The 26,258-nt window shown below is 31.9% G+C and overlaps 1 protein-coding gene across 1 annotated transcript; it reads right to left on the reverse strand.

Annotated features, from left to right (window-relative positions):
- Nucleotides 1–537: 537 nt before the first annotated feature.
- LOC108908056 (CD63 antigen-like) lies at nt 538–23,506 on the reverse strand. The gene is made up of 5 exons (XM_018711964.2): nt 23,324–23,506; nt 17,858–18,046; nt 5,505–5,675; nt 4,852–5,430; nt 538–607 (listed from the first exon to the last, which is right to left on the reverse strand). Exons 1-5 carry the CDS (start codon nt 23,387–23,389, stop codon nt 542–544), a joined length of 1,071 nt encoding a protein of 356 aa, XP_018567480.1. The 5' UTR covers nt 23,390–23,506; the 3' UTR covers nt 538–541.
- Nucleotides 23,507–26,258: the final 2,752 nt, after the last annotated feature.

Below are 26,258 nucleotides of genomic sequence, written 5' to 3' on the forward strand. Positions count from 1 at the left end.
TGGGGCTGTGCAGTAACTGCTATCAAAGCATATTTAATGATAGTTGCATTAAAATTTTTTAAATTAATTTGAATTAGCTTAATACTTTAAAGTAAAGTAAAAGTACCAAAATTATTAATAAAAAATACATAATTGAAAAAAAATAATTTTACTCTTTATGATAAGAAGAAATACTATTTACATCTTTAGAACTTCCACAATTAACCTAAAGTACGGCAATAAAAATAAACAAAGATAGCACTAATGACATATTAAATGTATTGTAATTAACATAAAAAAGTCAAATTCTTGTAATATATTTTTGATATAAATATTTTTTTTAATTTATTTTAATATCTAATTCAATCATTGTACTCACATGGATAGGACATCAATATATTTTTTTAACTTGATAATTTCAATGGTTCAGTATTTTTAAATTTGTTTAATTTTGAGGTAGATTTTCTAACTAATATCTTTGATTATCATTTTGAATATCTATATAAACGACGGAGAAATATATAAACAGATAAATTAATATTTACATCCTCAGTTTTCACTGTTATGTACTATAATAACCATTCTTGAGCTGCCGGGACAAGTAGAAGGACAAGCAAATTCCCAGAAGCTAAAAAATACCAAATAATAATTAGATAATTATAATTTTTTACTAAAATGTGCTTAGTTTTCCATATTGCAAAAAATGATTATATAAAAATTGTTTCTTGTAAATACACCGCAGTTCGAATCTAATTTCTGTAAATAACTGCCCATGATGCACATCAACTCATATTTTGTACTCCAAAATACAAATTTTTGCAAATCAAATTCACCCTCGTGGTCAATTTTTTACATTGACTTATACTACTTTCGTCACCAGACACTTAAATGTGCAAAAATTATTCAACCTTACAGACAAAATTGCTGATACTCATTAATAGAGCTGTCATAATTGGCCGCGCACCCTGAACGTTCTAAGTCTACAGGGATGGCCAGAAGTACGGAATAAAATTCATATCTTTTGAAAGAGTTAATTTTTTTTAAAACGCCGAAACGTTAACGGATTTTGATTTTTTCCCAACTTTCGGTTATATAATAATTAATTTTTCTTCAACCCCCTAACCCCCAGCTGCCCCTACTTTTTTTTCTCAAATGGAAACATAAGGCATGTGGGGGCTCGTTGAAAAGCTTATAGAAAACTGAATCCACCCATACCAAAAAAAAAGTTATTTTTTCAATAACAATTTTTTTTTTTCATTTAGAAATTGAAGCAACTAGATAATTTACAAAAATAAACTCAATGTCACAAATGCTGAAAATGTCCTCCATTCACTATTTGGCATTCTCCAAGACGATAGTAAAAGCTGTCCACAGCATTCTGAATGACTTTAGCTGGTAAATTATGTATCTCCGCCCTAAACTTGTTTTTTAAATTCTCAATATTATCCGATCTGTCCTGGTAGACTCTTTCTTTCAAATATCCCCAAAGAAAATAATCCAGGGGTGTTAAGTCGGGGGATCTTGGCGGCCATTCAACTGTACCCCGTCTACCAATCCATCGATTTTAAAACATTTCATCTAAGTATCTTCGAACATCAATTCCAAAATGTGGGGGAGCGCCATCTTGTTGGAACCAAATTCTTTCATTCGGTATATCTGGATCAATTTCATGAGGGAAAATCACAGTTAGAGCAGGTATCAGGTCAAATGTTAGGAAATCCAGGTAGCGTGCGGCAGTAAGATTTTCTTCAAAAAATAATGGGCCCAAGATTCTGTTGTTGATGATAGGTACCTGCCCATACATTAACTTTTTGTGGATGCTGCGTATGCGATTCGCATGTCCAGCGTGGATTTTCCTGGGACCAAAAGCGATAGATGTGCCTGTTAACCACTCCATTTAAATAAAACGTAGCTTCATCCGAAAAAAGTACGTCTCGTTGAAAACCATCATTGTCGTCACACCGTCTCATCATTTCCTCACAAAATTGTAATCGCCTATCATACTCGTCTTCCAAAACCTCTTGGACAAGACATATCTTATAGGGGTGGTATTTCTCTTGTTTCAGAAACATTCTAATTGCAGTTCGAGAAGCATCGTGATTGCGGGCCATTGAAACAGTTGAAGTGTGAGGATTTTCAACAAGTTCTAATGCAATGTCTAATTTATTTTCTTCATTCAAAGCTCGTGCCCGTCCAGTTTTGGGCAAAGTTTGTACTGTACCGTGTTCCTCAAATTTGTGAAATATTTTACTAACTCTCCCTTGCGAGATTTGGACAATACCATTGCAATTCAGTAAATAACTTGATTTTGACACAATAGTAACGTTTCGAACTCCAGTTTACAACTAAAGCGAAAAATTAACCAGAAAGCCTGGCAAGTAAGTGGTGCCAAAAAAACGCAATATAAAAAATATATCTTTTTTGCGTTAGCAGTGATAGGTACAGTTTCAAATTATTTATTTTATTCTGTGCAAATTCATGGAGGATAACACTGAAGATAATTAAATTTTATTTCACTTGTTAAGTAGGTGTTTTATACAACCCTAAAAACCTTGCTATTGAAAAAATAAAACTTGTTTATTTGGTATGGGTGGATTCAGTTTTCTATAAGCTTTTCAACGAGCCCCCACATGCCTTATGTTTCCATTTGAGAAAAAAAAGTAGGGGCAGCTGGGGGTTAGGGGGTTGTAGAAAAATTAATTATTATATAACCGAAAGATGGGAAAAAATTAAAATCAGTTAACGTGTTTCGGCGTTTTAAAAAAAAAATTAACTCATTCAAAAGATATGAATTTTATTCCGTACTTCTGGCCATCCCTGTATATTCGTTGGTATAGGTTTAAGGCTCAAGAACCATGCATGGCTCGATCATACTGTGTTTCACTTCTTCAACTTCAACGTGTATAAGTCTTTTTCTTACTGGGTTCTGAGATTTTGGGGTTCTGACATTTTGAGGTTATGGGGTTTAAGGGTTTAAGTGATTAAGAGGTTTTATGGGGTTATTGGGATTGTCAGTGGATGGAGATTTATTGCGTCTTTGGGCCTATTTTTTGAGGTTATGAAAAATCCTAACGTGATGGACCCCGAATTTGGATTCAGCGTCTTCGGAAAAATATGATAGACATAGTCTAGCCATAAGTAATTTTCTCGATATTTTTTTGTGGAGCTGTGTAGTTCAAACAGTTACATACGTAAACTTCTTTCATATGCCACAGTACAAAGATGTATACAGGGTGGGCCAAAAGTACCGGAATGGCAGGATATCTGGGAATATTGAAGGGTTAGGGTAAATGCAGAGCACTAGGGTTTAAGATATTTCCCTGACTATCCGATGGTGATCTTGAATTTGACCTGGACCATGACCTTCAAGGTCATATCAAGGTCACGAGGAAAAAATCCTAAACCCCCAATGCTTTACTTATACCCTACTTCTTGAATATTCCCAGATATCCTGCCATTCCGGTACTTTTGGCTCACCCGATATACAGGGTGATTCAGAACTTATCCAAAAAAATTTGGGAATAGATGCGGCATGAGAAATGGAGTCAATATCGTAAAAAAAATTTTTGTAAAATCCTTATAGTTTCCGAGAAAAAAATTATTGAAGTTATAGTACATTCAACGACTACATAGCTGGACAACTGTAGTCTTTAGCGTCATTCGCAACGCGCATGGAGAGTCACGTGGCCTCAGCGACTCCGAATACTGAAATCGGATTTTGCAATCGTCGTTGCAATAGTATTTACCTGTTATCTGTTCAATAGTTTTTATAGTAGTTAGTGTCAAAAATGGGTAGTTAGTGTCAAAAATGGTTTGCGTGTATAGTAACTCGGAGTTCATGGATATCGTTTTAATTTATGGTGAAGCATTTGTGATATGGTGAAGCAAGACAACATTTGTGTTAGTTCGTAGAAACTGAGTAAGACGGACCCAAATGTATTTACACGTTGGTGGATAAAATTTTGAACAATTGTTGTAACATCGGGTATGTCAAATGATTTTATTATTTAAAAACAGTTGAATTTGCCAATATAAAATAGGTGCGATAAAATTCTATTTACATATTTCTTTCCTTGCGAAAGTTTTTGTCCGTTTTTATCACACCGCCATACCGGTCGCATTGGGCGAGGTCAGATTTTACAGTGGACCAGTTTCCAGTGCCGTACATAAGTGTATTTTAAAATCATTTTCGAACTGCCCTTTTTGATTTTTTCTTTACAAAATTGTATTTGTAAGGGTCCCCTGTACACCCAGAATTTTTTTTTTGGGATAAGTTCTGAATCACCCTGTATATTTCAAATATTTTAAATATGCTATTGCGTTCTCTGTATACTGAAGATCGTTTTATTAGTTCAAACATTTCTTTGCAACGAGAACAAAAATGTAACTTCTTCTTGTTAATTTGCTTTAATTCTATCAATAATAGTGGACACTACTGTATATCTAGTATATCACAATCACAAATTATAAAATATATCGTCAGTCATTTTTTTACACGTGTAATATCTACATGGTGTTTCAAATCAGTCCTAGTTTTTACGCCATGTACAATTTGCTCATGGATCTTAAAACTAACAAGATATTATGTACTCCGATATTTTAAATTTACCCCTCCCTTGAATTTCGTATTAATGAAATCTATTTTTATCCAATTGTGCTTAATACTGCATTTGTTTTTAGAGAGCCCAAGCATCCTCTTTAGACATGCCATGGCCAACTATGGTTCCCATTATTTACAAAATGTTAGTGTGACATGTAAGTCAAAAACCGTTGCACAGGCCACCTAATATAAAATGTTTTTGTAGAAATACTTGATTTCCAAAAGGGTGAATTTGATTTGTCGAACTATATCACTGCAAAGTATTTTCTTACCTGAATAACAGCTAATGATATACCAACAGCCCCAATATCTATAGCGTGCCGTTTCACAAAATTTCCAAATAATGAAAGGCATCCCGATGTATATGGTGCAGACGAAGAATCAGGATAAGATGTATTAGCTACGTTAACTATTTCTGGAACATTCTGAGTAGTATCTGTTACGTTGACCGATGTTGTTGACTCATCCACCGTTGTCGATTCATCCACCGTTGTTGACTCATTCAGTGTTGTTGACTCATTCACCGTTGTAGTCTCATTCGGTATTGTTGTTAACTCAACCGTTGTTGTTTCAGATATCGTTGCAACAGGTGTCACTGTTTCAGAGCTTGTTGTATCAGATATCAATATCTCCGGTGTTTCACTAACAGTTGTTTCTACCGTTGATGACATTGCTATTGTTGATTCAGTTGATACTACCGGTTCCGTAGTCGTAGTAGTATTTTGTGTATCTGAGTTACAGTAAAAAGCTCCTACTGTACCGCTACTACGGGGGCAGCAGGATACTGGCAACAAGTTACTACCGAGAGGTATCCGCCAGTCACTGTAGTCATTCACTCCACAACACTGGAACTGAAATTTGGATTATAATTGAATTTTTTATTACATTTCTCAGGGAATAGTAGCAAAATGTAGGAAATATTTACCCGTTCTTGAATTACATCCCACATACTGCTGATTGCGTGCTGAGTCTTATAAGTAACCATGCTTCCAGATAGTGTATTCTCTATGTAGTAAGACGTTTTATCTCTTAACACGTAACCAGCTATACCCACGGATAATTCAAATATAAATATTACAGACAGCAGGACTGAAAACTAAAGAATAAAAGGAATAGTTAAAGTATTTTTGATATTTGAAAAGCACATAAATCATTTTTATAATTTTTTTAAATACAAATATTAGTTTTGGCTCATACAATTCTAAAATATTCTATACATTTTTATAGGCAAGCTGAATTTATCACTACAGATGCTAAATATTATGTACAATAACATATTAGTTTCCACAGACATAAAAATGGGGGGAAGATTGTTTACAGGGTTGTTAATTGTATAATTTTTACGTAAATTCACGTTTTTCGCTTATAACTTTTTTCCGTTCATTTCCACGAGAAAATACTTAGTAAAGTACTTTCTTTTTTCGTCTTCAAAAAACCTACAAAACTAGCCCTTGAGCGTCAAAAAATATTGATTAGATCAAAAGTTATAAACAGAAGAAGTTTATTTATGACTTTTGAATTAAACATTTATAAACTGCGTTATTATTACCAGAACGTTTTGGCATCGCATCCTCTCATTCCTTATCACTGTCTAATAACTCACACGAAATCTGGAATCGGTAAGTTGAATAGTTTACAAGTTATGGCCTTATAAACAAATTAACTAATTATTAGTCTGGACGATCCCGAGGATCTTCCACAATCGCACTGATTTTTTTCATGGTAGATTTCATAATAATACATTGAAATCTATCATTTTTTTTTATTTTTTAGCCTTAGTTGCAAAATGAAATATACGACGCATGAGCGTGATATAGTTATATATTACATATTCGGAAAGCTTATGAAAAGAGCTTTAAGTTAAAAAAAAATCGTCAAGATTCGTTGAAAAACAACGGAGTTACAGACTGTCAAATATATTATTTTCAAGCGAATTTCGCTTTTTTAACGGCAGGACTATGAATATTATCGTCATTTTCTTCGGACCCGCTGTCATTCGCTTCCCCCACCCTTCCGCCGCGCCACGGCTCGCCGAAAATCAAGCGACCCATTGACTTTTGACAATATTTCTTATGCACTTAACATACTTCCACAAATAAAATATTTTTACATGGGAAAGTACTCGGGTTGCCGGTTATGACAGTATTTTTTTTGCCGCTATCAACCTAATTTGTTCAACAATCGGCCGTCAATTTTGACAAGCTGTAACTCCGTTGTTTTTCAACGAATCTTGACGATTTTTTTTTAACTTTAAGCTCTTTTCATAAGCTTTCCGAATATGTAATAATATAATTCACGCTCGTGCGTCGTATATTTCGTTTTGCAGCTAAGGCTAAAAAATAAAAAGAATTTCCAGGTTGCAAATTTGAAATTAAAAAAAAAATTATAGATTTCAACGTATTGTTATGAAATCTACCTTGAAAAAAATCTATGCGATTGTGGAAGATCCTCGGGATCATCCACACTAAATTAGTTAATTTGTTTATAAGGCCATAACTTGTAAACTGAATAGTTTTAATAATAACGCAGAAAAACGTGATATACGTAAAAATTATACAATTAACCAGCCTGTAAACAATCTTCCCCCCATTTTTATGACTGTGGAAACTAATATGTTATTGTAGATAATATTTAGCATCTATAGTGATAAATTCAGGTTGCCGAAATAAAAAGTTGCGAAATGGTCATTTCCCAGCTAATTTCCTGGCCTATTTAACTGAACAATAAAATTTTCAAAGTAATTATAACAACAGTTATACAGTGTGTTCCACATTAAATCCATCCATATAATATAAGGTTTATAGGCGTTTCGATGGGCCGTTTTCATATTAGATTCTTATAAATCCGAAAACAAACTCCTATGCAGCCATTTGTAAACACTCAGTATGATATCGTTTTAACGAATCTGCGACATTTACAATCACTGATAATCTTGCAATTTCTTAGAAGCCGCAGAAGTGTCGTCATTAATCTTTAGTTATATACAGAGTGATCGAGGTTTGCAAATTCCAAAATTGTTATATAAATTGGCCTATTTTTACTAGCTTATATGAAAAGCAGATAGAATTACCTTTCCAGCAACACTATTTTATGTGGGGTTACTTCTGATAGTTTTCATGTAAATGAACTTTAAAATTAAATTTTATTTTATTTTTAACTTTTCGGTCCCTCAATAAAATATCTGCTCAGTTACGAATATGAATTTACAAATGTTATCAATTTGTTTTTTTTTAATTATTGTTTCCATATCCCTACTATTTATTTAATTAGCAATAAGTACCAATATTAATATTTACAAATTAATAAATGTACAATAAACTGTAACTACAAAAGAAACAAAACCAATTCTTGAGCCAGAGATTCCAAGTACGTAGCTATGTTATTTTTAAAAGACCAACGAAAAAATCAAAACAAATGTTCAAAGTTTTGTTCAAATGATGATTTAACTCTTATTCGTACATCAGGTGTGAGGCTATTAAAAGAGTCTTGAATTATCTGCTTCATGTCATTTTCAGTATTTAGAGGTTTTAGCAAACTTTGTCTTTCTCTTATTCCCACAAGAAAAAATCTAAGGGGGTGAGATCTGGGCACCGAGGTGGCCAATTTACCGCGCCCCCTCTTCCGATCCACCTATCTGGATTGTTCGTTTAAAATGTCTGGCAATTGCTGCTTAATGGGCATAAGCCCCGTCGTGCTGGAACCACATCGTGTTCAAAATTCACGTGGCAATCCCTGCATTAATTGCATAAAGTCATCTTTTAAAAACCTCCAGTAAGGGTTCCGTAAAAAAAAATGGACCAACTACAGTCGTATATTACACCGCCCACACATTTATTGTCCATTTATGTTGGCTACTTATTCTAAATAGGTGAGGATTTATGTCAGAATAATAGTGAAAATTGTGCCAATTTACAAAACCGTTCTTGTGAAAAGTTGCATCGTCACAAAATAATACGTTGCTGAAAAAATCAGGAACTTCTCCCAATAACAAAAAAATATTCTAGCTTCAAAATCCCTTACCAGTAATTCCTGGTGTAATTGTATATGGAATGGATGAAATTTGTGTTTCTTAATAATAGGCCTAATAGATGTGACTAATATTTATTTGTCTATTAATAACCGAAACGCTAGTAGGTATGAAGATTTTCTACCTGAAAATCATTTTCTTCGTGAGTAATTTATTTGTGTATTTGCTTCTAGTTTGTTTTACATAAATCACGTTACCGGTTGCAATGAATCGTCCCAAAAGATTTTTCTCTTGGATGCCTGTGTCGAAATTGCGTGTCTTGTAAATTCGTGATGCCAGCAAACAATTCTTCTCGCACTCTCCAAGAATAAAAATCGTATGAACGAGTTCATTTCTTGAAAAATTAGTCATTTTTTTTAAACCGAAAATCTGTAGACACACATACATAGATAGATGCTGTTTTTTTTTTGTTTTCCTGACCAACGATGACTTTTAATTTTGTTTGGAAATCACAACTAAGATTGGATTCTAATTTGGAAAAATTATTGGTAGGTAATTATTGTTAATTAAATAAATAGTTGGGATATGGAAACATCAATTAAAAAAAACAAATACTTAACTTTTCTAAATACATAAAAGATAAAAATTAAAAAAATAATTTAAAAGTGATGATTATTTATGTCTCAGATTCGTTATAACTACCTCTTATTGAGTGTTTACAAATAGCTGCACGGAGTCTGTTTTCGGATTTATGAGCCTCTATTGGGAAAATGGCCCATCGAAACGCCTGTAAACCCTATATTATTGCTGCATTTTGATAGGCCTAAATATGCAAAAATGTACAGGGTGTTATATTTAAAAAAATGCAAGTTTGTATCAACACTGTATATAATAAGTGAATGAAAATAATTTTAAAATGTGCTCCCTGGACTAAATTTCATTTTAATATCTCTTCAAGTTAAATAATTAAACAATTAGTAAAGAAGTACGAACGAAATTAATTAACAAATACCTAGAGCAACAATTTCACGGTCAACTGAATCGGCGTTTGGCGCACATGTTGGTCTTTGAATTGACTGTCTTTTCGATAAATTTCATCAACATATAATAGCTTTTTGCAATAATAATGCCCAATTTTAGAACACTGTATTTCCGCGTTCGACCTTTATTTTACAGTTAACAAATTAGTGAAAAATGTCTATAAGTACCTTAAATTGTAGGTAATTTAATTGCCTACAACATAAAATGACTAATTTTCCATTAGGTCGTCTAGATGACGCCACATCATATGTGGTGGATAATAATTTACCTGACCATAGATCCGTATATATTGATCTGGGCTTAAGAAATAGGGTTAAGACTGAGAATGACTGTTGCACAAAAAGGTTTTTTAGTGAAAATGCGGTATATCAATTTAGAAATAGTTTAGGAAATGAAGAGTGACCTGCTCTATATTCCACGGGGAATGTGGATGAGGCTTTTCAAAATTTTATATCTGTCTTTTTATTTCATTTTAACTTATATTTCCCTAAAAGGAAATATTATGTCAATAATAGGACTGATAACAAGTGGGTTACTAATGAGGTTAGAGAAAACTGAAAGATCTATTTTTACTAAGCAACACTTATTCGCAGTTAAAGCGTGTGTATCAAAATGAGAAGATGAAGCATAATTATTTGGTTAATTTGTCTAGGAGACAACATTATCAGAATAAAATTAGTTCCTCTGAGAATCCTGTTAAATCCGCATGGAAGACTGTGGCACAACTTAATAGCAAAACAAAAACTAAAAAAGATATGTCGATAAAAATTAATGACAAAATAATTAATAATGAGAAAGAAATTGCTGATACCTTTAACAGTTATTTTAAAAATGTACCCATTAATATTGTAAATCAGATTCCTCAAATTAAATCAAATGATAGATATAGCAAGGAATCTATAAATAATACTATAAGCCTATTGCCTTACAATGACGTTGAACTTTATAATCTCCTCATAAAAAAACCTAAAAACAAATATTCTTAATTAATATATTCATAATTAGTAAACCGCTAGTTTATCTCATAAATTTATCTTTTTCAACTGGCAAATATCCAGAGTTATTAAAATTGGTTAAAATTATACAAATCCAAAAAAAGAATAATTCAAATCTTATCGAAAACTATAGACCTATAAATATACCTAGTGGTTTCTCCAAAATATTTGAGAGCTGTTTTCTGAAAAGACTTTTACCATTCTTAAAGTGTCATAATATTATTTCACCCAATCAACACGAATTTTCATCAGGAAAGTCAACAGCAACTGCACATCACTCTTACTATGAGGAGATAATAAAATATGTTGAAGCAGGGGAGTGTCCTGTTGGGATCTTTTATGATCTCAGCAGGGCATTCGCCTGTGTAGATCAAAATATACTTCTAGATAAACTGGCTTTGTATGGAATCCGGGGCAATGCATATAAATGTATAGAAAGTTTTCTCTTTCAGAGAAAACAGTTTGTTGCTATTTCTAATGATAACAAATCGGCTATTAACTTACAATCAGCAGTTATTATTATAGGTGTGCCACAAGGTTCCATACTGGGCCCAGTGCTATTTCTTTTATATATAAATGACATTGACGATTTGTCATAGTGGTATCTGACAAAGGAAATAATATATTAAAAAATAAATGTAATAATGTTCTGCATGACCTTAATGAGTGGTTTTGTGAAAACAGGCTTTTTTTAAATTCTGAAAAAACATTAGCATTAAGGTTTTATAATTGGCAAAAGACTTGATCTGCAAATAAACAGTAATCGTATGACAAGAGGTACATGCAGAAAGTGTTAAATTTTTAGGGCTTTATATTGACGAATGTTTAACGTTAAAGTCTCATTGTGATCATATAATTACGAAATTAAATTCTGTACTTTATCAGTTTAGAAATCTTAGAACAGTTGTAAACATTAATCAGCTAATAAATCTATATTACGCTGAAGTTGAATGCCGATTGCGATATGGAATATGTTTTTGGGGGCAGTCTTCAATGTCAGGTAATGTTTTTGTCTCATAAAAAAAAATATTGAGAGTAATGTTTCATATGCCATCTTTTGTTAGCTGTAGGAATTTATTTATAAAACACCAAATTTTAATAATGCCATCTTTCTTAATACATATATGAGCTTTGTTTGTATATACATAATAATCAGGACAAATTTATAAAACATGATAGTATCCACTCTATAAATACAAGACAAAAAAATAATTTTTACGTGCCTTTTTGTAGATTAAATTGTGCCAGCAGATCACCCAATTACTTGGGTCTAAAAATTTACAATAAGTCTGAACTAAAAAGTTGCTCATCGACTGGACTGTTTAAAAAGCGCTTAGAGCTGCAATTAGTATACAAAAGATTTTATGATGTTAACGAATACTTTGATGTACTTATAATATATGTGTATTTGTTGTTTGTTAAAGTATTATTTTATGTGTTTAGTATTTACTAATTTTATGTAGCTTTTACACTTTTATTGACAATTCCAATACAATTTGTAAATTGTCTAATGGAAATAAAGAAATTGAAATTTTCGTGGGCAGTAAAAAAGTGAAAAAACACGTAAATTTGCCATTTATTTGCAGTTTGCCAACTTATCGTCACTTCTTTCTAGTTACATTTTTGATATTATAATTCCGCATACCAACATGAAGGAAATAAAATTACTGTTGCAAACAAAATAACTGGTCATGTGTCTTCTAATCATTTATGAAGGCTTTGTATAACGTTACAAGAACAAAATGATCGATAAAATAAAGTAATGCTAACGAAGGCCATATAGTAATATTTCCATAATAAAATTTTAATTAAGTATTCATACGTTTTTACAAAATATGTAATATCCGCAGTATAGTCGGGTTATTTTAAAAATGGTGGAATATTTTTAAATTAAATGTAGGTAGAGTGAAGTACGCGAAATATTATTATGAGAAAATTTTTAAGTATAAAATATGTTTCAAATCGAAAAATACTTTTATACCTATTCAAAATTTCATTTCGTTGCCTAGAAAATTTAATATTTATTTCTCATTATTTGTGTACACGCATGAAAATAATCTGTTTATTGCAATTTACAGAAAATATAGGCCTCTGTTAAATTTGTGTATAACAGTTTATTAGGGTTAATATTAACTGTATTTAAATTAAATTACTTTAATTTAGGTATATTATTTTATTTTAGTTTAATTGCTTCATTAAATAAAATAGAGCCGTGTTGAGTTGGTTTTAATATATTGGTTATTTTAAAGTCCCCTTGTGAAGCAAGTTATGGCTCTGTATTTATTTGAAATGAAACACACCGTATATTTTGCAAATCTGTATAATAATAAAATGTTTATTATCATAAATTTAAGCTAATTTAGTTTCTCTGTCCGGTTTATATTCTTATTATATGTATAATTTGTAATATGGAAGAAATTCATAACAAGAAACATAAAAATATGAACTGGAAAAAATATATGTAACTTAAAATGTTTATAATTATCCCAAAGGCCGCTTTATACCTTTGCAAATTTAATATTTAGTATTTAGTAAATAATGTCTGTACTTTTCAGGACTGTTATTATACAGGGTGTCCCGTATTCTATGGCACAATATGGTGAACACAATATGAACATAATATGGTGTAGTATTTTTTTATTTATATCTTATGTACTTTTTGAGTTTTAGTTTAAATTATTAAGCATTAAAATGACGCACGCCTGATATGTGTTTTTTATTTATTACCATTTCAAGTTTGAAAGGGTGGTAATTGATAAAACATATTTTTTTTACACAGAAAGTATTAATTGTTTGAAAAAATTGAAAGAGCAAGAAAACATAAAATCATAGGGCCACAAAACCGTAATTTTAATTATGATCCATAGCCATCTAGAAAAAAGTTCTGACCAAAACATCAGGAAGGGTTGCTTATTTCAACCACTTCGAAGTGAAGGATGCAAATAAAAATTTATTGCTAAAACGTCGTTCCATCAGCAGAACATACGTACCGAATTTAAAAATTTTAGGTTAAGCCGTTTTTGAAAAAAAATGAAAACCGAATTTTTGGTTCACCCCACAAACGCGAATATCTCTGCAGGGAGGGCTTAAATCGAAAAAAAAGACAAGACCCCTTCTAAAATAGGCCATAGAATACTACTTCCATATTTACGTGGAATTACGGGACACCCTGAATATCCTGACTTTTTTCAGAAAATAATTACTTGGAAAATTTTAAGAAGAAAGGTTTGTATGAATCTATATTCTAATTGGCTTAATTTTTGAAAGATACTTGCTCAAAAAAGATGTTAGATGTATGCCCATAAAAATTGAGTTACTGGTATAACTATGTAAATGTAAAAATTCACTAAATTTGTATTATAATTATGTTAACCAATGGCGCAAATCCTGAGAGAGGGCACTAAGAAATCCAAAATTCTGATGCTGCCACTTAATATTTTGGAATGTGATCAAGTTTCTGATTCGTTTTTGTTTTCTAAGAAAAATTTTGTTACATTTTATTAAAAAAAATTCTAATTTCTGAGGTTTGAAAAAATTTTATAGTAACCAAAAAACTACCGGTTTCATAGAAAGGGTCTATGGCCTATTTTGTAATAAATACAATTTTAAATAAGTAGAAGTCGAAAGTTCAAAAAGGCATTGACATACAAATTTTAACTTTTCTAAAAATAATCTAAATTTTAATTTCCAATTATAATTTATACATATTTTTATCTTTTAAATACTGTTTCTGTCAGTTTATTCAACTGTATGTTACGTTGATTTTAGTTTAATAAAAAAAATGATGCATATTCACAACGAAAACACAATCAAGAAGAGATTTTTAGTGATAGTTCAATGAATTTTTAACTTTTCTTAACTGTCATTTAAAGTTTCAGGAGCCTACATCAAACATCTTCCAATATACAGGGTGAGTTGGGAGAATCGCACCAAACTCTAGGAATGGATTCTACATGTCAAAATAATAAGAAAAAACTCTTATGTTGTTATACAATTTTCATTTGTTTTCAAGCTATGATGTACATTTCAATAAAAAACATGAATTTATTAATATTCTATTAGTCATGGCGTTCTTTGATTAAATGTTCAAAAACCCATTGACCTCTAAACGCTTTGTCTACGAAGGTCGCCTGTAGCTCTGATTGCTGCATGTCTTCTTTAATAAGTGTGAGGTATTGATGATACGTCGAATTAATGCCATCCGAGTGTTCACTCTAACTTTGTACACTTAATTTTTTTACCAGCCCCATAAACAGTAATCTAGTGCTGTGCGGTTTGGAAATCTTGGAGGCCAACTAATAGGACCAGTGCGGCCAATCCAATTACCTGGAAACCTCTGGTTCAAATGTAGCTTCACTAGATAGCGAAATGTGCAGGAGCTCCATCGTGCTGCTGGTACATTCGCATTCTGATGTTTATAGGAACATCCTCTAGTAGCACTTGCAGTTCATTTTGTAAAAAAAGTGGTCTCTTGAGGGACGATTCTCCAAAATGAAAAGAACAATTAAATAACTATCGATCATGTTGCTTCATCCGTAAAAAGTATACGGGATATAAGATGATCATTATTGATCCATCGAAGGGACTCGATATACTTAGCATAATCTTCCGGTTGTAGGTGTTGTACCTTTTGCATGGTACGGATATAAGCCTTGCTCGTCGAGGGTTTTATTACCCTTTTTTTGTGGAATGCCCAATTGGGAAGCAATCCTTCGTGAGCTGGTAGTTCCATCATCTCTAATAGAACAAGAATATTTTCTATTTCTTCTAAACCTTCCATCGATGACCTCGTTCAGATGTTAAACTAGAACTGGGAAGCTTTCCGGTTTCGCACAGTTTGTTGAAAACTCTGATAAATACATTTCTATCAGGACCTGTAACGTGGAAACCGTTAACGATATTCTTCAACAGCAGTACTAGCATTTCCATTACAAAAACCATATGATCCGGGCGAATTAGACCAAACACATGCCTGTTTCAAAAATCGGGCCTACGTCGAATTTTATGGGCTTAAAATTAAGTAAAAAATACACAGATTAAAAGCCTAAATTTGTGTATTTGTAGAAGTCGAGCGTCATATTGTTTATAACAAAAGAAAAAAAAATTGCACTTTTTTCGGATTTTCGCTTATATCTCCGAAAATAAGACTCTAATCGGCATGAGGTATACTTACCGATTTTGTTCCTTATCCTTTGCTACAAGGATAGGCATTTGAGAAAGCTCGCAAATTTTTTTTTACATTGCAAAATTAGAGGTGAAAAAAATAAAATGTGCAAAATTTTCAGCATTAAATAAAAAGAACGAATTTGACTGAAATTGGATGAAACTACAGGAAAAGATAACTGTTGCTCAACGAATACCCGCAATTCGGACTCCCAATTTCAAAATGGCGGCCTATTGCAAAATTATAAAGTCGAAAACGCGAGTGCCCAAGTGAAGATATCGAAATTCGGCATAAAAGAATCGAAAGGTAATTACATTATCTCGCGTCTGTGTAAATTTCAAATTTTTAAGATGCAAAATAAAAAGATTATTAACAAAAAACCAAAAAGAAACCGTAACTAAGGTCCTTTTCTTGGCGATTTTTTAATATACAAATTTTAAACCAATTACATCAAATAGTGCTTAAAAAAACATGAATTTAAAAAAAAGCGTCTCGATCCGACCAATAGGAGCCGAGATATTTTTTTTTTTTCTTAAAAACGGTATTCTGCCTGTTGTATTTCATATTTTATAATAAATTTGGGCTCGTTATAAAGTAGAATACTTCCTTTATACGCTGAATTTTTTTGAAACGATTCGACCAAGAAATGACCAAGTAAACATTCGTTAAAGGCAGCGAGATCCGCGCGCGGCCCGCGGTAGCCAGGAGAGGGGAGCGCTGTGACGTCATAGTGCCCTTGCTGCGCTCGGCTTCACAAAATTCTTACTTAACAAATGGATTGTGGCAATTAAAAAGCAGCTACCGAAATACTTTTTTTAAATCAACTTATTTTTTTTCCGCTCTTTCGAATGGTGTAGGCAAAAGTCTGTGAAAGTCATCGCCAGACCCCGAAAAATACATATTTATTGACTTTTCACGTTTTCTTTTATAATTATGCTTTCGATATTTTCACAAGAAGATCTTTTTACATATTTAAAACCAAAAGTCAATTATTTCTTGGAAAAAAGTGATCAGTATTTGCGTGCTCAGAAAAGGTCGACGTATAAAATATTGTCTGTTATTGTCTATTATCTGTTATTGCGTAAATTGTGCCTAGAATATTATTAAATGTTACAATATCAACATTACATTTAAGTACTGTATTTTATAGTATTTAAAAGAACTGTTACATTCAATTCTACCAAACTGAAAAAAGAGCAATTATTTTTTTTCTTTTGTTATAAACAATATGGCTCAACCTCTACAAATATACAAATTTAGGCTTTTATTCTGTGTATTTTTTACTTATTTTTAAGCCAATAAAATTCGACGTAGGCCCGATTTTTGAAAAAAAAAAACCTAATTCGCTCGGACTAATAACCAAACACCATATTTGCATACTCTAAATTCGAATAAGTCAGTAACACTTTGATCGTGCAAACGTGTAAACAAATGTTAAACTATGGCAACATAAAATCCTACTTTTGAACTATGAACATGACATATTTTGATTTCAAATTTTTAAAATTTGTAATTACGCTATAATTGAAAACACATGAAGATTACAACATTTGTGTTTTTTCTTATTTAACGACTCACCCTGTATTTACATAAATGTGAATTTTTTTAAACTTTCATTCCTGTTGTTAAAGTACTATAGTTTTTTGAATTGTTATGCCATGGCCTCTATTCCTTATCGCTGGCAGTTATAGACTGACATGGCACTTCCTTAGCCTTAGATACAAAGTTATGTCCTGACCTTGCTCTCGGGCTATGATCTGTGGGGGCGGAGCCGCTATCAGAATCCCTAAATCCACCTTGATATTGATTCCGGTTTTATGGCTTCTCAGACAATGATACTCTTCGTAGTGGCCTCAGTTACCGACCGCATCCAGTGCTTCCAAAGGCAAGCCTAGTTAAGGCTAAGGAAGTGCAGGCATAACCATGGTGAAAACAGAGTATAACAACCCTAAAAACCATGGTAAGTTACATGTCACGTGTCTGCTTGTCACAAGTTAAACCGTTTAAGCAAAGATTCAACTTACACCCTGTTTGTTTGTACATATATTTATTACCTGAAACTGTGTGAAACCTGAAACAAATCAGTTACTTTAACAAGCTGAGATACTTACAATCATTAATATCACCCAATTTTCCCTCATCGCACCGTAGCATCCCAAGAAAGAAATAAAAAAGATTAATGAGCCTGTAGCAATCAACATATTTGGTAGTGAAAAGTATCTATCGTCTAAAAATGTCTCGTAGGGATAGTAGTATGCTTTTACTGATGCTCCCACAGCCAATATGATGATTCCTGTTATCTGTAACAATGAATAGTATGATCAAAGTTCATCATATAGTGTGTCCCAGCCAAGTTCCTTTGTTCCATAACCGCTTTGTTGTTAGAAAATGGAATAAATTTCTAAGGCAAAAATTTCTTCTATTTTTATAGTGCAGTTAGTGCATTTGCACTAGAGCATGTTGCGATCACTTTTTGTCGTTCTTCGTCGACTACTGCACAGGATATGCAATGTTGAACATTTTGAATATTTTTTAATAACGATTTTGTTTCATAATTCTGCGTTTTCCGATAAAAACTTACGACGTGCACGTTCTACCGACGTAAAATATAAAATAATACTTTCTTATAAGTACCTAACTCTTATATATTTAACCCACTTGTCTGAGTAATCTTTCAACAAGGTAATGTTGTAATAATTCTAATACCAACTAAATAATCATTTCAACACCTCAGTGGTAAGTAAAACTTAATATCCTGTGACCTACCTTGTACTTTGTCAGTCTGTTTGATTATTTATTTATTTATTTATTTATTTAGACAATATACTAACCTACAGAAATTCCAATTACCTACAGGGTAGGTGCAAACAGAAAACTACATCATACACTACATGATATAAGTAACAATACAAAACATTACATACCTAAAAACAATTAGACAAAACAGTAGATAAATGTAAAACAAATATAATTTAATTTGTAAATGTAACTTTCTTAATTATGGCTATACTACAATTAAAAATATCAAACTGATTTTGAAGCAGATTATAAAGACCCGAGCTACTCGGTTACCCATTTTTGGACACCCTGTAAAATATATATATTTGGGATTATATAATATAAATGTTTTTGCATGCTTTGATAGATTTTTTTTCCGACCATATGAAATTTGTATGTTTTCAACAACTTTATCTTAATAGAATTTTTCCTAACAGAAGAAAGTTTAGTAAACTTGAAGCAAATTTAAGACAGTAATTATTAATATTAATAAACAAAAAATTGTACAATATTAAATTCAAACAAAAAATGTAAAATGAATAGTGAAATTTAAAAGAACTGTTCAAACTGTTTCCATACGTAATTCGCATCTTCGAAGTACACTTCTAATTGCATTTAATTTAACATTATATGCAATATTATTTATTGCGGTACTAGTTCTCTTTCAACTGATCGATATTATATGGTGGTGTTAAATAAACTTCGTTTTTTACGAACCCTAGAGATTTTATGTTTATTTGGGCATTATGTGGAGGTGCACAATTTTGTTGGAAAATAATATGGACAAATAGTATGTCCATTGGACATACTCATTAACTGTTAATTTTTACTTGTATTTTAGTATTGTATTGTATTAGTATTGTATTTTAGATAAAACATCAAGCATTGTTGTTAAAATTCCACCCAAGCATATGATAAAAATAAAAGCAAATCAAATCCCATACCATGACTGTGAATTAAAAAGCAAAGCAAATGAAAGAGATATAGCCTATGGAAGTTTTAAGAGAAGTAGTGAATTAAATAGAAATGATAAGTGGGGATACTATAAAATTGTAAGAAATCAATGTGTAAATATGCTAAAAGTCAAAGAAAAATGTATTATGAAAATAAAATTGATAATAACAAAAACAACCCTAAAGAGTTATGGAAAACTTAAAAGTCACTAGTAAAGTCAAATATATGTCATGATTTCAGTCAACTAATATTATGTGAAAATAATGAAAATTATACTGTTACATCTGAAAGTGAAATAGCACAAAAATTCAATGACTTTTTTGTTAATAGTGTAGCTGATATAACAAATAGCATAAAGAGTGATCAGTTGTGGTAGACACAAAGTTTTCGTCAGTGGTATTAGCATCTTTAAAAAATTAAAGTTTGGCCAATGCGGAAAATAATATTTTCATTGGACAATAAGATAACACAGCCCCACAAAAAAAAAAGTGTTCGGACTTGTGGGTCGGACATATGTATTCACGTGTATTTTTCGACGCTGAATCCGATCCCGAGCTCAGAAATGGCCCTCCACGTCTGGAATTGGCCCCAGGGGCCAAAACTTGCCTCTATAGGGCCTGAAAGATGGATTCCGTGATGAGGCGAGGTCGAAGGTGCATTCTAAAGTCGGATTTGTGGTCGAAAAATTTATGGCTAACTGAAATTCCCCGTTTGAGGCCGGGAAAATGACACCTTAGGGGTCGGAAAATCGTGTTTCGGACGTCGCAATCGCAACAGTGGTGTTTTTATGTACTTTTAAATTCTGGAACTCAGACTGTGCTCGAAAAGTTTATGGCCAACTGGAATTCCCCGTTTGGGACCGGGAAAATGACCCTTTAGGGGACGGAAAATCGTGTTTCGGACGTCGCAATCGCAACAGTGGTATTTTTATGTACTTTTAAATTCTGGAACTCAGACTGTGCTCGAAAAGTTTATGGCCAACTGGAATTCCCCGTTTGGGACCGGGAAAATGACCCCTTAGGGGCAGAAACACGATTTTCCAGCCCCTAATCTGATAAATTTTGGAAATCATGCTCATCACTAGAACTTATTACCATCAGAAGCTGCTATAATCAAGTCTTCCACACTACCACATCAACTCGAATCTCGTTTTGTAAGTAATTATCATAGACCACCGTAATTATCTTTAACTTTCACCACATGTTGGCAACATTTCATACAGTCTTCGACAGTAGGTAACTGATTCTTTTTCGGTCAGAGTTTTTACAACTTCTAATAAAGTTTTTTTTTAAAAGGTGTAAACTGTAGAGGGAGATACGTTTTCCCGAAAAGTCATATTCCGCACTTAATTTTTCTTTGTAATTGTGTCAGAGTAACTCGACATCCTTTTGCTAAAATTATAAATCATGTTTCTAATATCCTATTCTGGATTTTGTACATATTCTCTTGCGTGGTTTAGGAGAACTAAATTTTGCTTCACTTGGAAAAACTGCCTTAAAATACCTATACACGTTAAACATGATAGTCTTCAACTGGGAATTAAATTTTTTTCTTTTATTTTTCACCTCCAATGATTTATTTTAATAAGAAATTACGCTGAAAATGCACAGGATGATACACTTACGAAGAAACACGCCTTCCTAACTGCAAAACACAGTATGAACTACAAGTTGCTACGGTGAACGCCACGCCGCCAATGTCTTTCTACATCGGCTGTTAATGCCGTTAATGCGGTTAATTCCAAGAAAGTGCCGCAGGGATCTTCTTGAAATTCCATCTCAACAAATATCGTACAGATTGTAACTTTTGCTTAAAAGATTTTTTTTATTCATTAAAAAAAAGCAGTTATTTAACAATTGGGCTGGACCAACCTGTATAATATATACAGGGTGTCCCGAAATTCATGCAACAAAATTTGGTCACAGATTCTTAAGACAAATTTAGGGGACCTGTATTTTTTATATTTGCCAAGTGGCCCCCTCTTTCGGAGTTACAGACCCCTGAAGTCCGCCCCTAAGAATAATCTTTTTTTATATCTCAGAACCCTATTGTACGAGAATCACTAAATTTGGTACACAGGGGTTTTATGACATGTGGAATCTGATAGTGCTACGTTTTTTGGCGGGGAACCCCCTTAAGACAATTTTTCGTGGGCCCCCTTGTCTTTGGAGCCAAAAAAAATTGGTCGCATATTTAAATTTCTGAAAAATCAGTCCACTAGAAATCCATTAAATTTAGAAACTTTTTGTCTCTTTATACTTTTTTCGTAAAACGCAATGTTTTCGAGAAAAATGTCAAAATGTGATCGAATGCATATCGTGATCCGCCATTTTCCTCAAAAACATTGCGTTTTTCGAAACAAATATCAAGCTACAAAAAAGTTTCTAAATTCAATGGCTTTCTAGCTAACTAATAATAAAAAAAATCAAATTTGAGACCAAATTTTTCTGGTCCCAAAGACAAGGGGGCCACGAAAAAGTGTCTTAAGGGGGTTTCTCACCAAAAAGCGTAGTACTGTAAGATTCCCCATGTCATAAAACCCCTGTGTACCAAATTTAGAGATTCTCGTACAACATTGTTTTGATATATAAAAAAGACTTCTCAGGGGCAGATTTCAGGGGGCTGTAACTCCGAAAGAGGGGGGCAGTTGGCAAAAAGAAAAAATACGGGTACCCTGAATTTGTCTTAAGAATCTATGACAAAATTTTGTTGCATGAATTTCCGGACACCCTGTATAGTATAGATTAGTTTTCGTCAAAATAATAGTTGCTTTTACGAAAATATCAACGTCCATAAATAAATAATGTCCGGATTGCCTTTGAAATACATCAGTATAAATTTGTTTTATGAAACGTCGTACCAAAGCATTATTTAAAAAACTTTAATGATTAATTATCGAAATATGTATATTGCTGCAATAATTAATTTATATCTATGTACTCTTATCATCGGGTTCAAGTATAAAATAATCTTTTAAGATCTTAATTATGCCGATCCATGTTATTTTATCTTAAGAAAATTAATATAAAAAAGTGTTTTGGAATATACTTAAAAGAAAATAAAGAAAAATTTTATTATTATCTACTATGGAAAAATTATAAGCTTAATTAGGTACATACGATGCCCTGTCAACGTGTGAAATCGATTATACTTTCTAAACATTTCTAATCAGTAATACATACAAACTATTTTCCCCAGCATATATATATTTTCTCTAGAACTTTTTTTCTGAGTATGCCATTGTTACTAATTGATAAAAAATTTGAGAAGGAAATAAAAGGCAGTTAATGTTTCAAAACTATCTATACTTAATTTATTTGAAAAAAAAGAAGAAAAAAAAATGTATGAAGGGTGATTTATTGCGTCAGTTTTTTAATATCATTTGACAGCATTCTATAAAAAAATTAAATTTAATATTAATAACAACTGATAAAATATACTTCGTCATCTTCGAAAAAAATAACCAGATGCAAAACAAAATATATTTTCAGACAATTTTATTTATTACCCTCAGATAAAAAGATTATGTTTTAATTAAATAATAAAAGATAAAGTAAATCATTATATTATTATTTATTCTTCTTAGATTTATTCTTGCAATATTGCAACTTAATATTAACAAGGTACCTCCTAACTATCAGTCGCTACCACCTATCAGTCATCAAATAAAATAAAAAATAACAAAGCTTTATCGGTGTTTAATTACGGCTTAGATTAAATGAACAAATTATTCTATAGATTGTAATAACAAAGTAGTTGCCTATTACTTTAATTTGCAACATTACATACTCAAAAAAAATTTCATCGTTAGGTAGTAATATAGGTAACGTAAACTTTCAACTTACCACAAAAATAAAGTTAAATCCAAACATAATATGTTTTATAACTCTGTTACTAAACATGTTAACCATCTTGATTTAAAATTCGGGATTATTTTTTAAACTAGGTACTAATTAATAACTTAAACAAAAATATTGCTTGTTACTCGAAGAGAACTGTGATAAAAGGTGTATCACCAACAAAGGTTATTCGTGAAATATGTATTCTTATATGAGATATATTAATTGTATAGATAAACTGATAACATGATACTGTAATTAAATTACCTACTACCAGCTAGGTACATCGTACCAGGTATATTTGTTTATCATTTGTGCTCACGTTTATAACTAATGTCGTTTACACAGACGTGTGTATCGGAAAATTTTGAAAAATATAAAGGCAGATAAAGAAAATCAATTACACTGGATGTGCGACGTATAATTTAGTAGGTACCTACCCACGGCAATAAATTAAGATACTACGAAAAATTTTCTGCAGGGATATTTTGGGCGATTATCTTAATAATTTTTTTGTTAATATTATGGTTCTCTATTTAAAAGTTGCCTAATTACCTATTATAGTAATTTTGGAGCAATCCATTTAAACGGACCACCACAAATTGGTTACCAGACGATAAAATTCTGTTTTGTTTTTATTTATTTATACTTTTTTTAGAAATTAATTTATTTTTCATTTATAAAATACTGAATTTGATTTGCAAAATGGTCATATTTCAGAAATCTTGGAATAGTCGTAGATTATGATTGTTATTCCTTGAGATTTCGGATGTTAGTCCCCACGTTGGGCGCCATGTTTCGGATTAAGGTGGTGTTGCAATTCCATTCCTCTTTGACAGTTTTGCCAAAATCCTCTAATTTTGCTTACGGTGTTGGGATGTTTTCCTACTCGCCGACAACACACTTTACACCCTTGGGATGTCACTGTTCTTGGGAGGCTTTCAACTGAACTTTCTTTTGCACTTATGCACTATTGCTTGCAAGTCTGCTACTTTTGTGTCTATTATCACTGTCTTTATGTAGGCTTTGTTTAAGCACTTAATGTGTTTGGAAGTTAGAAGAGTTTGTATTCTTCAGGAACTTCGTCGTAGGTTCATACATTGCTGGACTGTATGGGCAATTAGAGCTAAGGTCTAGGCCGTGAGCGTTCGATTTAGTAGTTTTGGTATAGGAATTGTACTGCGGAAATGGCTTCTGGAAGATTTCTTGAACTATTTTTTAAACATGGGTGAAATTTGGAAAACCTACCTACGAAGTATGTCATATCTTAATTATCATTACTACAATGGGTGTTTGACACCTTTTTAGATATTAGGTACCATAAAATGAAATCATGTGACCAAAATCTTGCTCTGACTGTTTTATTTCTGTATGAAATAATTTATTTAACTGTCACTCTAAATTTTAGAGTCTAAGAAAATTTAAAACTGAAACGAATTGGGAGGACAAGTGTGACGTAGTAAACCATGCCTTAATTGTGCCATCTATTATTAGGAGGTTCAACTAAAATCTCACACCACTGTCCTTCTCTTTTTTATTTACCAATAGATACACAGAAAGTGTATCTAATCATCTATTGGTATGTTGTCCTAGTACGTCACATATTGGTAATGTACGATTTGAATAAAAACTTTTAAAACTCACAACCTATATTAGGATTTTTATGTAAATTCCCCATTAAGATATCGAAATACCTATTTGGATCGTCTCACCTATGGCATACCCACAGGAATTAATAAATTCGAAATCGGCCCATATCTGGTGAGGTGATTCTGTAGACAAATGGTCTTAGCAGCTTGTTAGATATTGGAGGCGTATTCAATGATGAGCGGGGCTGTAGCCCGCAGAGAAGTTGTTTTCTGCAATGATTAGTTATGCTGCGTATTTCGGTCTCCTCCCTCCCGGTCTCTTTAAGTAGCTTAAGATTAAGTCAAACACACTTTAAACGTGGTTATCACAATGTGTCTTACATTATGATAGATTTAAATTTAGAATTATTTTCTTTTACATTTAAGATTCATTTGATTCAAAACTACAAAATAATTTGAATATTTTTATTGTTCTTTAATATGTTTATTCTATTTAAAATGTATGAGTTCCCCAGAATAAGCTTTATCCTATTTGAATAAATTTATAAAACAGAATTTAATAAAACTATTCATATTCAGTATTTATCAAAGCCCGATTACAAAAGTAGGTACTACGTAATCAAAATTGATATACACGTACATATTACAAAAAAGTTGGTATCTTACACAGTGCCTATGTTTTAGAACATTTATATTTTGTACAATACCAAATGATTTTATTACTTATTACTTCTGGTAAATCTAATACCATAATGGCATTTTTGGTTAACATTTTTAAACTTTTTAGGTCAAAGGAACAATCATCAATCAACTATCGACCTCTGGGGTTCTATGTTCGAAAAACTGAAACTATTTTAGATATTTTATTTATATATAATCAGTTTTGCAAATCAACATTCAGTTTATCACAAAATTTAAGAGTAAACAAAAAGTAAAATTAAATCGTTCATTTCAGGACATGCGTCATTAGTTCGTTAGTTTTTTTTTTTAATATTTGACCCTTTGACCCATGGAGACTATACAAGGAGCCCGAACTCCATGTAAACAAGAATCTTACAAAAATAAGAGGGCGCTAGTGTTCCATATGTCCCATATGTAGAGAGGGGAGATAAAAAGCGGCAGTTTTGAATATTTATATGTTTTGTGATTTGAATTATAAATCAATCATGTCATTTTTGTAATGTGTTAAAAATTTTAAAATAAATAATGTAAGCTACTTTGAATTATATAAATCATGAAAATATGTCATTCCGGACTGTAATTAAACTAAATAGATAATAAAAAATATTAGCTTTATGAGAAGAATTTGGTGTTCGTAGAAAGAAACTAGTTTTCAAGGAATTTATGACGTG

Source organism: Anoplophora glabripennis, unplaced genomic scaffold (genome assembly GCF_000390285.2).
Source record: "Anoplophora glabripennis isolate ALB-LARVAE unplaced genomic scaffold, Agla_2.0 scaffold285, whole genome shotgun sequence".
Lineage (NCBI taxonomy): Eukaryota > Metazoa > Arthropoda > Insecta > Coleoptera > Cerambycidae > Anoplophora > Anoplophora glabripennis.

Excerpts from the sequence above, each read along its gene's own strand:
- LOC108908056 (XM_018711964.2), bottom strand. The coding sequence starts at position 23,389 with ATGGTTAACATGTTTAGTAACAGAGTTATAAAACATATTATGTTTGGA. Across the intron at positions 18,047-23,323 it reads GATTTAACTTTATTTTTGTG|ATAACAGGAATCATCATATT; the intron begins GTAAGTTGAAAG and ends TCATTGTTACAG. Across the intron at positions 5,431-5,504 it reads GGGATGTAATTCAAGAACGG|TTCCAGTGTTGTGGAGTGAA; the intron begins GTAAATATTTCC and ends TCCAAATTTCAG.